Raw genomic sequence first — 15,217 nt, 5'->3', positions numbered from 1 at the left:
AAATCGAAAGAATGTGATGTGACATTACATCGAGAAATATACAACACACAACAAACTTAGCTCCCTTGTCCATGTGAAGAAAACTACAACATATGAAACGGCAAAAATAATCTGAAGACATCTTAGACCATCATGATTACTCAGAATTTATAGTGGAAATGGTTTTCTAGATTTTGATCACCACATGTACCGAACCTTTACCTACAAGGCTATGATGAATCAGACTATATATGCATTTTATTAAATCCAATGTAATTGTTCTTAGAGAAATGGTCAATCTTAGTACATACTACCTGATGTCAAGGCAATATAGCAGCAATATTTATTTACCTATTTGAAACGGAGACAAAAGAGCTGTTGTTTTTTGCGGGGGACAAAAGAGCATCTCCAACAGGCGCAACGCGCGGCGCGCTAAAAAAGCGTTTGCAGCGCGCTGTTCGCGAGTTTTTGCGCGGCGAGGAGCGCTTGCTCCAGCGGCCGCTGCAAAGTTTAGCGCGGCGAGCCACTCCAGCAGGCGCTGCAAAAAAAACTGCGCTATGCACTCAAAACAAATAAAAAACCATAGGCATAGATAAAAAAAGTGATACATAGATAGTTCATCTAGCATAGATAGGTAAAAAAAGACACTAGTCCGAGGTAAAAACTACGGTGCAACTAGAAACTACTCCGAGTCGTCGTCCTCCTCCTCGCTTGTGTCGTCCGACGTATCAAGCCACGCCTCTTCCCACCGCTCATCGTCGCTAGAGAAGAATGATGCTGCTCCCAAATTGCACTGCGATATCGCCAGTGCCTTCTGACGACGCCTGTCCGCCTGTTTCGCGTGCCGCCTTGCCCTCCTCTCCACCCAGAAGGCATGCTCGTTGGCGACGTCCTTCGGGCGGCGCTGGCGCCACTCCACCATGGCTCGCTCGTCCGCCTCGGCGATGAGGAGGCGGCGCTGTCGCCAACGGTGTTCCTGGCGGTCGGCGTCAGTTATTAGCCGCGGCGGAAGGGGCGATGGCCTGCACCTGCTCACATGTCCAGACGTCCTGGAAGTTCATCTGTGGGCGAGGCCTCCCGAGGCGCCACGCCGCCGCGTCGTATGCGCGGGCGGCCTCGTGCGCGGTCTCGAACGTGTCGAGGCCGAGGCGGACGTCGCCGGACCGATTCTCAGCGTAGAAGGCGCCGGAGGGGCGCTGGCGGACACCAGATTGCCCAAAGATCCCCGGCGGCGTGGTAGCGCGTCGGCGGCGTGGCGAGGTGGAGAGCGATGGAGGACACGTGACGGGCGTAACAATTTATAGGCGCGCCGCGGCGCGCAACCGCCCGCTTTTTCCCACGCGCGCAATCGTTTCCCATGCGCCTGAGTTTCCCGCCGCGAAACCGTCCCGCGCGCGGTTTTTGCAGCTGCTGTTGGAGATGCTCTTGACTAAGTAGTAATAGAGTTTGGAGTTGAGCAGCAGTCAATGAATCAGCCATACGAAGTTGGAGAACCTTGTGCCAAGGTTGTAAAAGCATTTGGCCTTGGGAAATTCTCAGCGTGTTCAAACCTTTTATTGCATGAATTGCTACTACGAACACAGTTGCACCCTCCGTTGTGGCACTAGATTCATTGCTAGAAAATCAGTGCGACCACAAATATAGCCTTTTGAAATTTTGAAACGCGGATTGAAAATTGGATGAGATCTTGACTAAGAATGAAAAGCTCTGGAACAAAAAACGTGTACAATTATGGAACTTCCTACAATTATGAGGCTTTTTAGATCCAATCAAGTCTTAAATTCCGCAAGTGAAGAATTGGGCTACTGGAATTAGTAACTTTGCCACAGCGCATAAAATCAAAACATCAGATGCTTCTATCAGGAGATTCCTCGCCCCACAAACAAATCTCCGCTGCAATCAGTTGATTGGTTCCAAAAACATCTGGGTACAAACATGAAGACCTGGATGTCTCATCAACAGTCCAGAGCAGCTACATCTCCAGTCACACGTGCCTATGTTCGTACCGAGAATTCTACCAAGTGTAGGTTCTACACATCAATTCTGGCCCATCAACCTTCCGGTCGAGGCATTTTATGTTCTTCATGTCTACCACCAAGCTGAGCATCATGGTGGCTCACGTTGTGCTTTGGTGCATCACTAGGTGCTGCGGCTTGTGCTCGAAACCATCATTTCTCTTGGTTAGAGAATGCTCATCTTTAATGTCCACCAGAACTTCAGCCTCTTTCGCAGTCTCTGGAACATTCTGATCACCATTGTTGTCCCCATTTTCTGCAACGCCATCAGCATTACGGTGATCCTCTTGATGCATACTACAATCGTTCCTCTCCTGCTTGATCTTCTCATCCTCAACAGCCAACTCCACACCATGTTCTAATTCCCTCTCAAGTAGGTCGTCATCATCCATCACATGTACCTTCCTAGCAACATCACCTTTGAACTTTCTTCGCTTCTCCAAAGCTGCCTTTACCTTGTCCTTGTCAATTTTATTCATGGCATCCATCATGGAGGATGAGACACTGGGATCACCACTGTTACTGAGATTACCATCTCTCGATTCACTGGAACTAGCATGCGATGGAAGAGGTTTCTCTTCTGTTGGAATACCAGGTTTGTCGCTGGGCCTGGAACTTCTCGGCAAGGACTTTGTGCCATCATGCAAACCATCCTTTGTACTAGTATCAACTCTACCTCCACTCTGACTGCTTGTTTTGTCGTTTTCATGGCCACCATTGTCATTTTGAAGACTTTTCTGGCTACCAATCTGCTTGTGTGGCTTTGAGTGCTCAGCACCATTGTGAATTGGAACACCTGTTGATGTAGAAGGATTGGAATCTGACTGTTTGGATGCTGGATGATGCACAACAGGAGGTTCCTCGGAGTTGGCTTCTGCTTTTACGGAGATCCTTTGATTAGGCACACCAGCTGAGCTCCCTTCAGCTTCATTCCCATTTGTTGGTTGCGACTGTACAACGCGGTTTTGCTCATACAGCTCTAACATTTGATTGCTAACCTCTGCAATCAAGAGATAAAAGAAATGCATTAGTATTAGACGTGAATTTATCACGCCATGTTACCAAAGCTCAACTACAAATTAACTGCTACTCCCTCTGTTCACAAATGTAAGATGTTTTGGATATTTTAATACGGACTACATACGGATTGAAATGAGTGAACAAACACACTAAAACGTGTCTACATACATCCGGTTCACAAAAAAAGTTAGAACATGTTATATTTATGAACGGAGGGAGTAGAAGATGAATCAAAGCCATGAACAAGGACTACTATGGAGCACCATTGAAACAGACCAGATTCTACAAGACCAAAGGATTTTCTGGAACCATCAAATCTTCAAGCAACTGACTGAAAATCATGCGCTTTGTTTCCTGTTTGTAAACAGTCGGGTGCTCTTAGATTGAGAAGGCGTCCTTTTCTTAGCTATCTAGAGATGACTACAAAACATGTTATACAGTGTATTATCTTGTAATGTTGTCTCTAGTGGTTAATTTTTGCATGCATATAAAACAATGTAGTGATAAAATTAGAAAACATGTGTAAGAGATGGCATCCACTACAATGGAGAAAAATATCTTATCTCAAGCGCTAAGAGATCATCTCTTAGGATTTTTTGAGAATGAAATCATCTCTTAGTTGAGACAAGGAAAAGGCTGAAATCACCCCATTGTACATGCCCTTATAATCTTTATTATGGATATTCTATTTGGCAGGTACAGAGGAGATTAAAAGTGTCTTGCCAGATCTATAAACCACTGAACTGGCTTAACTAGTCCCATATGAAGCAATAGTCACTAGAAAAAGTCAGAACTGGAACGCGTGATAGTATAGTAAATAATTCATAAAACTGTGTACAGCAACTACACCATGTATAATTAGACTTCGGCTTTATTACCACCACTAGCATAATGATCGCGTTGCTACAGAACCAAAAACTGATTGCAGTTGTATTTGATTAGTAGCATACAACAACCAATGCACTTGTTACTTGACATCATAAAAAGTACTCCCTCCTACCCAAAATATAAGGCGTGCTTGACTTTGCACGGTCCTTGATGCATGACTTTGACCATTAATATATACCATAATACATGGATTGAACATGTATCAATAGTATCATCGTATTTGTCTTGCAAAACAATTCTATTTCATACGTCTTTATAATAATTTCTAGGCATATATAATCAATGAAAATCAGAGTCAAAGTTGTGCGATGAAGACAAGAAAAGTCAACGCGCGCCTTATATTTTGAGGAGGGAGTAGTACACCATAATCATAAAAGGGTAATAACACCATAGTGGCCATAGTACATGTCATGGCTGGATTTTAAAATTTGAAAGTTAGGATTATGAGGATTACGGAGGAGGGGTGGCCGGAGAGCGGGGAATGGGGAGGAGGGGTGGCTGGGTAAAATATCATTGCCGGATTGACTGGCTGGTTGGTGTCGCAGTAAAAGAAATTGTGTACTACCATGTACTAGTACTGATCAAATACTTTCCCATTCAAAACATGAGTGAGGTGGTGACTTGCTAGTTTGATTAAGCTGCGTATAGCGGCAAGTGAGGGGTTCGAGAGTCCACAATTGCATTAGTTGTTACTGTTTTGTTTATGATCATTTTTCGCAAACCATAAGGCCTTCTTTGGTTCATAGGATAGGAATTTTATAGGAATAGGAAAATCATAGGAAGTGAGATGACATGCATGTCAATTCCTATAGAGAAAGAGATGCCATTTGGTGCATAGGATAGGATTTTTTCCATTGAGTCTAGGCTAATGTGTTTTTTCCTCCAAAATGTGAAGGATTGATTCCTATCCTACATAGGAATAGGAATCCATTCCTACAAACCAAAGGGCTTCAAAGGAATTTTTCCTTTGCAAATCCTATCCTACAGAATTCCTACAAAAATCCTACAAACCAAAGGGGACCTAAGAGGGTCCGATGGGGGTCGAGACTCGACACATTACTTGTAACTGTTTTATTGATGTATTTTTTTCAAACCAAAGAGGGTCCAGTGGGGTTCGAGACTCCACGATTGAATTACTTGTGACTGTTTGTTTATGATTATTATTTTTTACAAACCAAAGAGGATCCAACGGATCCTGCATGGGCGAGGAGGATTTGGATGGAGTGGGGGGTGAACCGAGCACCACCACCACCAACTCAAATTTATAAGTAATATATATAGGACTGATTTTCTGCGCTCATGGGAGTATGTACTCTCACATTAAATATACTTCTCTATCATTCTCAATATACCTTATTAATTATCTAAGATACCTCAATACAAATTTCATAAAAAGAACATCATCAGAACCCTTAGTTTATAAAATCTAACATGTCACATCCCTAACCTTGCTATGCACTTGGACTAGCTTGGTTGGTGCATCATGTTTAAATTTTGCCTAAACTTGAAATGGGGATGTTCAAACCCTAGCACCAAATGAAATCCAACTAGGGTCACAATGAAATATTTTCAATGATCCCAAAATGCCTTCATAAAATGTTCATCATTTCTGGATTGGGCTAAAACCCCTGGCAAAATGGTGCACACTTTTTCTAGGACATTCTGGATTTTTGAATTAAATCATAAGTATTTGAATGTGGACATTTAAATTCTATAAAATATTTTAACTGTCCAAATAATCTTGAAAGCATTTGAGGGCTGTTGGAAATAGTTTCAAAAGTGCCCACAATTATTTTCAGGATCTTACAAAATGAATTAGTATTTTTACTAATTCAAAACAGAGAAATAAATAGAAAACAGAAACAGAAAGCAGAGAGAGAGAGTTACCTTGGCCCGTTACTGTAGCAGCCCAGCCCACTGGAGATGCCAGTCATCCCCTACCTCACGCCAGTAGGCAGGGGCGCGTGGCCTCCGCACGCCAGCACGCGCGCGGCCACCTCCTGCTTGCCGCCGCTGCTGCTGGAGGGCGCCAAGAGCGCCACGACACCCCTGCATCTCCCCCCCCCTCTCTGGTTCCTCCCTCTCCCCCCCAGCGCTCGCGCCGCAGCCACCCGAGCGAGCCCGTCGCCGCCGATCGCCACCACCGGCCACCGCCTTCCCCTCGCCTCACCAACGCGCCCAGAAGCTCCGCCACGACGTCGTCGTCCTCTCCATCGAGTCACACGGCGCCAGAAGCTCTGCTGCATCTCCAACGCCGCCGATTTCGACCTCGGGTGCCGGTGATCCCCACCGTCGTTTCGCCGGACCCCGTGCCTCCCCTGCCCCGCCAGCAGCACCAGAAGAACCGCGGTGAGCCGTTGCACCGTTTCCCCCATGCCTCGTTGCCTGATTTGCCCCCTAGCCGCATCAACCACCGGAGCCGAGTGCTCCCCGCCGCCGGCCATGTCGCCGCCGCGGTTGCAACACCCGCACGTCGCACCAGAGCACGTAGGCGTGCTCAGCGCTTCCTCAGGAAGCCGCAGACCCCACCAGTTCGCCTCGAAACGCGCTGTAGCGCCTAAACCATCAGTGCCCGAACTCCGGCCGCCGCATTCGTGCTCGCTGCCGGCGAACCAGGCCACCCCGCGACCTTCTGACACCTCCTCTGGATGCGGAAGAGCGTGGGCTACCTCCTGGTGGGTTTCGCGCGTCCAGCCGCCGTCTGTAGCTCAAGTCCGGCGAGTTGCCGCTGCAGTTTTGGTTGTCGCCGGCGAAACTCCGGCGAGGACCGACGTGGCGCAGTCATTAGCGCTAATCCCTGCCAGCTCAGCCGCCCTTAGCCACTGACAATGGGCCCCGCAGCAGGTCAAAGTGCTAGTCAACGCGGGTTAGCACCAGGTGTCACTGACGTGTGGACCCCACACGTCAGGTTTGACCCTGGTCAGCGCTGCTGACCTGCTGACACAGGCATGACGCAGTGCTGACGCAGTTAATCTTTTTCTGGATTTAAAATAATTCAGGAATTCCAGAAAATCCTATAAACTTCTAAAAATCATAGAAAATAATCTATAACTCAGATGGAAAACATTTATATATGAAAAATGATCAGAAAAATCCAATCTATCCATCTGTACCATTTCCATGCATGTTAGAACAACTTATGACTACTGTTTAGGACAATTCAATTAAATGGCATTTAAGAAATCACATATGGAGTTTGAATTTGAATCTTTGATTCAAGCCAACTCCATTTAACTTGCTGCTAGTTGCATTAGCCCAAACCACAGCATATTGCCATGTCATGATCATGCATCATATTGTGCATTGCATTGATTGTATTTCTTCTCTGTTGCCGGTATTTGTCCCCTCTCGGTAGACGATGTTCCGGCGTTGTGATCGTTGACACTACTGAAGACTCAATGCTATCTTCAGAAGTGCCAGGCAAGCAAAACCCCCTTGTTCATTCCGATACAATCCCACTCTCTCGCTCCTGCTCTCTTTTACTGCATTAGGACAACAACGATCTATCTGTTACTTGCTGCGGTAGCTGAACCCCTTTATCCTCTGCATGACCTGTCATTGCCACAGTAAATAGATGAAACCCACTAGCATGAGTAGGAGTTGTTTGAGCCCTGATGTGCCTACTCATTCATGCTTGTTTGTCATGCCTGCTATTGCTTAGAGTTGTGTCAGGTCTGATTCATCGGGAATGAATTGGAATGTGGTGAACATGTCCTACTGTTGAGAGCTAAGTGTGTGAACACGATTTGGTAAAGGTAGCGGTGAGAGGCCATGTAGGAGTACATGGTGGGTTGTCTCATTGAAACCGTCCTCAGGAACTGAGTTCTGTGTTTGTGATCCATGAACAGTTACAACCACACATTGGAATGCTTAAGTGCCCCTCTCGACTTATTAATCAACTTGATCTCTGTCCAGGAGTTGCAACTAGTTTCTGGTGTTTGTAGGTAGTGTTAGTAGTCTACCAAGTGGTACCCGGTACAGGTGGGCTTGGGACAGACTAGGCACCGTGGCACGGTGTACCAAGCGTAGATCCATCCGTCGAGGTGGGCTTGGGAACCCTGTTCACATCGTTTGGGGCCGTGAGCGACACCCCGGCCGGATCTCCTTGCGGATGGAACCCGAATAGGCGATAAACCTGGACGAGAGACTTGTGTGGTTAGTCAGGTCGTGGCCGACTCCCTCGCCAGGCTTCCGCTTGAAGGTTGCCGAGGTACACGAGGTGTACATGGTGGTAAGTGGCGAGAGCGTGTGTGACGAAGTACACCCCTGCAGGGTTAATATGATCTATTCGAATAGCCGTGTCCACGGTAAAGGACTTCTGGGTCGCCTGTACAGTTCATAGACAAGTGAAAGTGGATACTCTAAAATGCGCAAGATAAGCGTGAGTGCTATGGATGGCGTTCTCGTAGGGAGACGGGAGCGGATCCATAGTGGTGTATTGATATGGTGAATATGTGGACTCGTGTGCGCCACCTCAAAAGAGTTACTTGCAGTCATAGTTCAGGATAGCCACCGAGTCAAAGCTGGCTTGCTGCAGTTAAACTCCACCACCCCCTTTGTTGATACCGATGCATATATAGATAGTCCTGATGTAAGTCTTGCTGGGTACATTTGTACTCACGTTTGCTTATTTTATGTTTTGCAGAGAGACGTCAGTCTCGCTAGTAGTTCCGTGTGGACTTCGACGTTTAGCTTGTTACCTCAGCTACGATCTTGTGCCCTCGGCAGGATCTGGTAGATAGTCAGGCTTCTCAGCCTTTTTCATTTATAGATGTCTGTACTCAGACATGTTAAGCTTCCGCATGTGCTTTGACTTGTATGCTCTGAATGTTGGGTCATGAGACCCATGTTTGTAATATCTGGCTCTTCGGAGCCTAATGAATAAATACTCTGAGTCGTAGAGTCTTGTTGTGATGCCATGTTGTATTTGCACATATCGAGCATATTGTGTGTATGATTGAAATGCTTGGTATGTGTGGGATCCGACAACCTAGTTGTTTATCCTTGGTAGCCTCTCTTATGGGGAAATGTAGTCTTGTGCTTCCATGAGCCATAGTAGTCCGCTACAGCCCGGTTCACCGGAGTCCTGCTAGCCCAGCACTACTGCTCCGGAACACTTGACTGGCCGGCATGTGATTCACTTCGTTCCTGTGTCTGTCCCTTCGGGGAAATGTCACGCGGTGACATCCGGAGTCCTGCCTAGCCTGCTACAGTCCGGGTTCCCGGAGTCCTGTTAGCCCAGTGCTACAGCCCGGATTCGCACGCTGCTGACCGACATGCTCGATGTTGATTCATGTATGCCTGTCCCCGTAAGTTAGTGCCACTTTGGGTTCACGACTAGTCATGTCGGCCCGGGTTCTCTGTCATATGGATGCTAGCGACACTATCATATACGTGAGCTAAAAGACGCAAACGGTCCCGGGCCATGGTAAGGCGACACCCGTGGGAATACCGTGCGTGAGGCCGCAAAGTGATATGAGGTGTTACCGGCTAGATCGATGTGACTTGGAATCGGGGTCCTGACATAACAATTTTACGTACGAAAAGGCAGTCTACAAGCAAATGATCTGGAACACATTGACTCAAATGGAATTTTTTATTTAACTCACTTTGCGCTATCTGGTAATTATTAATAAAGCATATTAAAATGATAAAGGGGTAGTATAATATCTATGTGGTACATGAAGCACAGGAGTACGCACGCCCAGGAGTGCAGAATCATTTCCTTAGCTAGAATGAAGCAAAGACACATCCAAATGGTTGTTTAACAGGAAAGTTTTGTACATATCCTTATTTTTAGCTACTCAACAAGAATAGTACTTGCAAAAAGATCAGTTTCACACTATGAAGTATTTTCACAAATGTCCAAGTCATTGTACGCTTACTTTAGTTCTTTCTTTGTATCCCTAAAACCCAGATGCCACAGGAACACATAAAAAGGTGAGTCCCGGTGGTAAGATGTACTAAACCACAACAGTAGTCACTGTACAGCAAGGAAGCTAGAAATACAGAAGAAACAAACCAAACAAAGCAGAAGGAAATTTCGAATTACTGACTTTGCATAGAGGAACCAACCTTCCAGCTGTCTTGGTGTCACATCAAACTCCTGATACCAAGCCTTCTCACCGTCATCTGGAAGAAATTTCACTTTGAGAAACTTGCCAGCCAAAAAGAGAGCACCTGCTGCAATATGATGGGGCTTGAATTGCAAACAGAGTGAAGTGCGCAGCCTGTACAGTACACACCCTTTTAAAGGAGGTCTAGTAGACATATAAACTGAATACTGGTATGGCTAAAAAGAACAAGGGTAGCATTAGCATACCCATCATTGACAAAATTCCAGGCAACCTGAGGAAGCGCATTATGAGTAATCTTGAATTTCTTTATTGTTTCAACCAAGGGCTTGTAAGGATGGTGCACATTAAGGTCAAAACCAAGTGTTGCAAGTACAACTCGCTCCCCAAGTAAAATGAGTTCTTTTTGCCGATCATATACTTCCTGCATAAGACAGTAGTAGACAGTTTGTTCAAGCATTATTCCCAGAGGAAATCACTTTGAACTAACCATGAACTGGTGCAGAGAAGATCTACATCGACAGAATATAAGTGTACCAACACAATGGAACCTTCAGAAATATGTGGCAGATACAGTGGTAACTACAATAGAAAAAGATCTGCATCGATAGGCGAAGTGTACTGAACTACTGATACAGTTGAACGGAACCTGCACAAATATGTACCGATACAGTTGAATGGAACCTTCACAAATATGTGGCAGATACAGTGCATTCACTCACCCAAATTAACACAGCAGATGTTAATTTTTCGAACAAGCACAAACTGAAAATGGAAGCATGCAATGGCAACTATTTATGGCCATCCTCATTTTGTTTATTAACTTCTTCACAAGAAAAATCATCATCATCACCAGAAATAATTAGGAATCAATATTTGTAGCATGTAGACCTCAAAAGTCACAAAAACCAACGCAAAAATGGATCTCAGAGGCACGCATTACCAAACTGAGAAGTACACATACATCAATGATTATGATTCAATCGTAATAGGCAAAAAATACAGTATACAGCATCTACCAGAAAATACTTTGTGTGCACATCATAGAGCAAAATTATTTTATACTCGGTTTGCACCCAACCCATCATAGAGCGAACTTACTTGCTTACAGGAAAGGACATCTGTTATTTTTCCTTGTATCAGCTATATTAGAGAACGGCAAGATCATACGAGGATATAAATCCTATGATTCAGCACTCCTCCAAACACAAGAGAAGAACCAAACTAGCCGGGTGCTGATTGTAAAATATATAGCTGGTAAACTTCAGCAGATGATGATGCAATCAAAACGATTCCAAAATAAATGATATACTGATGAGAAAAGGTTAGGATTCTGATAGAAACAGCCAGCCTTCTACTTGCTATGTTTCTGAAGTTATTTTCTGTTATTGTATGAGAACAACAAGATTTATAGGGTAAAATCAGGTCATGCTACAACTTTTGTAAAGGGAAAAAGGTTCACCAAAGAACAATCCATAGCAAAAGAAGCATCCAATTGGATCCATTACATTACCCTCTGCTTAATTTTCTGACCAGCAGCAGGATCCTTTTTATGAATAAGCTCGTAAGAAACCAGGATGACATCCTTCAAAGGCCTAGGTGTTTCTTCGACTTTTCCAGCCAAGAACATGCAAACAGTAGCGATTGTCTGTACAGATGTTAGATTCAGACTTCATTTGCCCATTCGCCATGAAAAAATAAGAATAACTGCATAACAAATAGTATAGAATACTAATATTCTGTCAAGACATATAGAGGAAAATCACACCATTACCACTTCTGCTGCAGATAAGAACACAAGAAATCACATGCACTCCTATTTCAGTAAACACGCTTGGTACTACTTCATGGATAGGGTGATTTCAAATGCTTTCACGTTCAATAATTTAAGAGTACCAGGGCCTAAATCAACTGTGCTGGGTGTTTGAGAGCTGTACCAGCCAAAATATTCATGATAAACCCTCAACCCCGCATAATTGATCAAATGGTGTGCCCACCTGTGAACTGCTATTTAGTAACAAGGTCAGGCTCTTCTAAACTAAAAATCCCCACATCGCACCAAGAGGATGTACATCTGTGCATCTTATCCTTATAGAAAATACCTACTCTTTATAACCACCCCCTACAGTTCACTAAAGTGCAAGTTGTTTTGACATCTGAGTCTGCTGCTAGCTTCAGCGCCAACTTCTATTGGACTGGAGAAGTACGAAGTGTATTATTAACTATTAATGCCTCTGTATGGAGAGAACAATCACCAAACTGGAAAACCATGGAGATAGAAACTATTTGTTATTTTTATTCAAACTAAACTATGAGGCAGAAAAACAGAATATTATAAACTCAAATAAAGTATCTACATGTTATATAAGTTAGGAGCTGCACTTCATCAAATATTTAAAAATTGGACTATAGTTAGTCATTGACTAACACTTACTCGTCTATCATTTTTTGCATGAGATTGACGAAGGTAAAAACGGTGACAGAACACAATAGATGTAGCAATTGTCACTTGTGGCCTACATACAAAGAAAAAATTCAGCATAAGTTGACAGTATAATTCCAGCAAGCGTTGTGGCATTATCTCCGCGTGTCATAAAAACTAAAGATACGAGCACAGCAATTTTTATCGCGATTGCAAACTATTAAAGATGTGATGCGTAGTATGGATGCCTTCAAGGGCCAAAAGAAAAAATGCATACAAACATGCATTGCCCAAAACAAATCTAAAATGACAGACCACCATCATACAGGGCATATTTTCAGTATATCTTGACATTTTCATATGATATGATAATTTATCGTATTTATGAAGAAAAAAACCAGCCAGCAGTTCATTCAGAAAAAATGTGCTTGCCATAAGAGTGCTCCATAAAGAAGTAAAATATTATCTTATCAGACAAACAATTGAATATCTCTGGACCAAATATATGCTGGTATAAAACAAAAACACATCAGGAGAAGCAATTACAATACAATGACAATATAAACACACATTTTGAAATATTTAACATGGTAAGCAGAGCACTATTTTTTTGGATAATTAAGGGACAGTCAGCCAACAGGCTACAGTATCAATAAATGCATAGAAGGACATAAAATATCTTACACTTTGAGTCGCATCCCCAAATCTTGTAGATAAGTGCAATACGATTTCCGAAGGTAAGTCTCTTTCTTTAAATCAATGCCATCCCTCTTGGACGGAGAATTCTCTTCTATTTCCTTTCTACTGAAATACCATGAAGCACTAAGTTTGCCAGCTTCCTTATTCCCGCTCTTTGTAATTCTGTAGGGGCTATTTTCTACAATTCCATGATGTGACGAATCACTTGGCAGCATAGCCATGTAAGCTCCCAACTACATTCAGCACACAGTGACGAAGGTAGTCGTGAGTTTTAGGACAGTTACTGAGAAAAAAGATACATGATAACATGATACTGATAAGCATAGTCCTGTTGCCAAGCTAAATAGTAAAGATCAAATATAGCTGGCAGATAGCAGGGCCTGTTTGCAACAAATAAGTCAGCACGCCCAATAACTGAACTGTTGGTAAGAATTCGTCTAGTAGAACATGCCGTTACGAACGTATGCAGGGAAGAGATGTACTCGAATGTAATTCGATGGGCTAGGACAACTGACATTCAGAAAATAAGCAGTTTAGAAGTTTCTGCAAGTCAAAAATACACAAGTATAAATAATCCACGCTGTTAACTTACTAGGTGCAAATAGCATTAAAAGCATAAATTGCTAAAAACAATTACTATATGAACAATATAGGTGTGATCAATCCAAATGTCTAGGATAACAATCATGCTGCTATTTTTTTTACGGGCAAACAGTAGGGGAAACCCCTATGGTTTTTTTTCTTAATCATGCTGATATCTACCAGCCAAGGGTATCCACTGGTTAATAAGGACAGCCCGGAATTAATTATTGACCTACAGTAAGTCTGTGATCTGGTGAATCCGTGAATGACCTGTTTACACACAAATAACCATTGCCTCTTGATTTTCTTGCTTCCTTTATTCCAACACATGCCACTGGCTATCTGTGTGACTCCATTTTTTCTGGTCAAACACATTTGCAGAAACTGACATTCACAGATCGTTCCAAACCCTGACCCTGTTTCGAGCTTAGAATCCTACAGGACACCAGAATCACTGACCAAGTGTTCGTGGACAGGTAGGCAATATTTGCAGAATTTACGCCCCTGCCAATAACCATTGGACATCTGCTATTGTGGTATCAAAAGCCCCAAAGCCCAGCAAGTTGTTATTTTAGCCTAACCGAAGCATGCAGTAAGTGAAACAGATCTAAAGCGCTCCAAACCGTAATCTGAATCTATCATATCCAACAAAACAATGACCCAGACCTAAGAGATCTCGCAAAACCGAAGTCGGGACCATTAGACGCGCAAGATCGCAATTTGAACCCATACATGACACCTAAAATCAAAGTATTCCGTCTCATCGCGGTATCAACCAACAGCATCAAACGACCACGCCCTAGGGTTCCGAAATTCCAACCTCCCATTGATCGATCTTTCACTTCCTCAGTTGGGAAATCAGAACAATACTTCGGGCAATGCAAGACCCAAGAAATGAAGGACTGATCTAGGGAGAAAAAACATGGATTGGCAATAAATGAATGGACTGACCTCGTATGCCTTGACGCAGCTGCGGACTAGGACGAAGCCAGCGAAGCGGGAGCGGCTCACAGGATGGATGCTGCCGGGGCGCCAGGGCCTCCGGGAGCTACTGCCAGGCTCGACGGAATGCTCGCCCCCGCTGCGTGCGGCCGCCGCCTCTCCTGGCTGGGCCTAGAAGCAAGGGAGGGAAGAGGAGGCGTCGGGGGGATAAAACCAGAGTAACAGAACCCCTATACCAGTGCGGTTTTCTTTCTCCAGAATTTTTATCTCCCTTCTCTATTTTGTGCTATTGACTGATTGATATAAGGATCGCCTCTGCAAATTTAAGCAAACTATATACGTGAAATGTTATGGTGTTTGTCAGATTTTTAAGATTTCCCAACGAACATATTTGTCACCGTCAGATTATAATGCACACATCTTAAAGCAAAGCCAGAAACACGTAGCAAAAAGAATTATTCGTAGGTCGTCGCGAACGCCCAACAGACCGCATTTCTTTCCACTGTTTGCTTTTTCTCTCACTAGCGCCCCATTCGCTAACTCAGTTAAGTGTGTTTCGATTTCGGCGATGAGGCGTGCGAGGACGGGGACGAGGT

At 44.0% G+C, this 15,217-nt stretch overlaps 1 protein-coding gene across 2 annotated transcripts; it reads right to left on the bottom strand.

Moving 5' to 3' along the window:
• Positions 1-1,647: 1,647 nt before the first annotated feature.
• Positions 1,648-14,901, bottom strand: LOC123119992 (cyclin-T1-4). 2 transcript variants are annotated; one of them, XM_044539977.1, is made up of 8 exons: positions 14,631-14,870; positions 13,580-13,640; positions 13,083-13,330; positions 12,411-12,492; positions 11,490-11,624; positions 10,225-10,400; positions 9,978-10,132; positions 1,648-2,994 (listed from the first exon to the last, which is right to left on the bottom strand). In XM_044539977.1, the coding sequence occupies exons 3-8, from the start codon at positions 13,316-13,318 to the stop codon at positions 2,096-2,098; spliced, it is 1,683 nt and encodes a 560-aa protein (XP_044395912.1). In that variant the 5' UTR covers positions 13,319-13,330; positions 13,580-13,640; positions 14,631-14,870; the 3' UTR covers positions 1,648-2,095. The 2 variants fall into 2 exon arrangements, with proteins under 2 accessions (XP_044395912.1, XP_044395911.1); XM_044539976.1 differs by lacking the exon at positions 13,580-13,640 and having other exon boundaries at positions 14,631-14,901.
• Between the last annotated feature and the right edge of the window lie 316 nt (positions 14,902-15,217).

Source organism: Triticum aestivum, chromosome 5D (genome assembly GCF_018294505.1).
Source record: "Triticum aestivum cultivar Chinese Spring chromosome 5D, IWGSC CS RefSeq v2.1, whole genome shotgun sequence".
Taxonomy (NCBI): domain Eukaryota; kingdom Viridiplantae; phylum Streptophyta; class Magnoliopsida; order Poales; family Poaceae; genus Triticum; species Triticum aestivum.
Note: the sequence above shows the minus strand (reverse complement) of the source record. Positions and strands in the feature narration are given on the sequence as shown.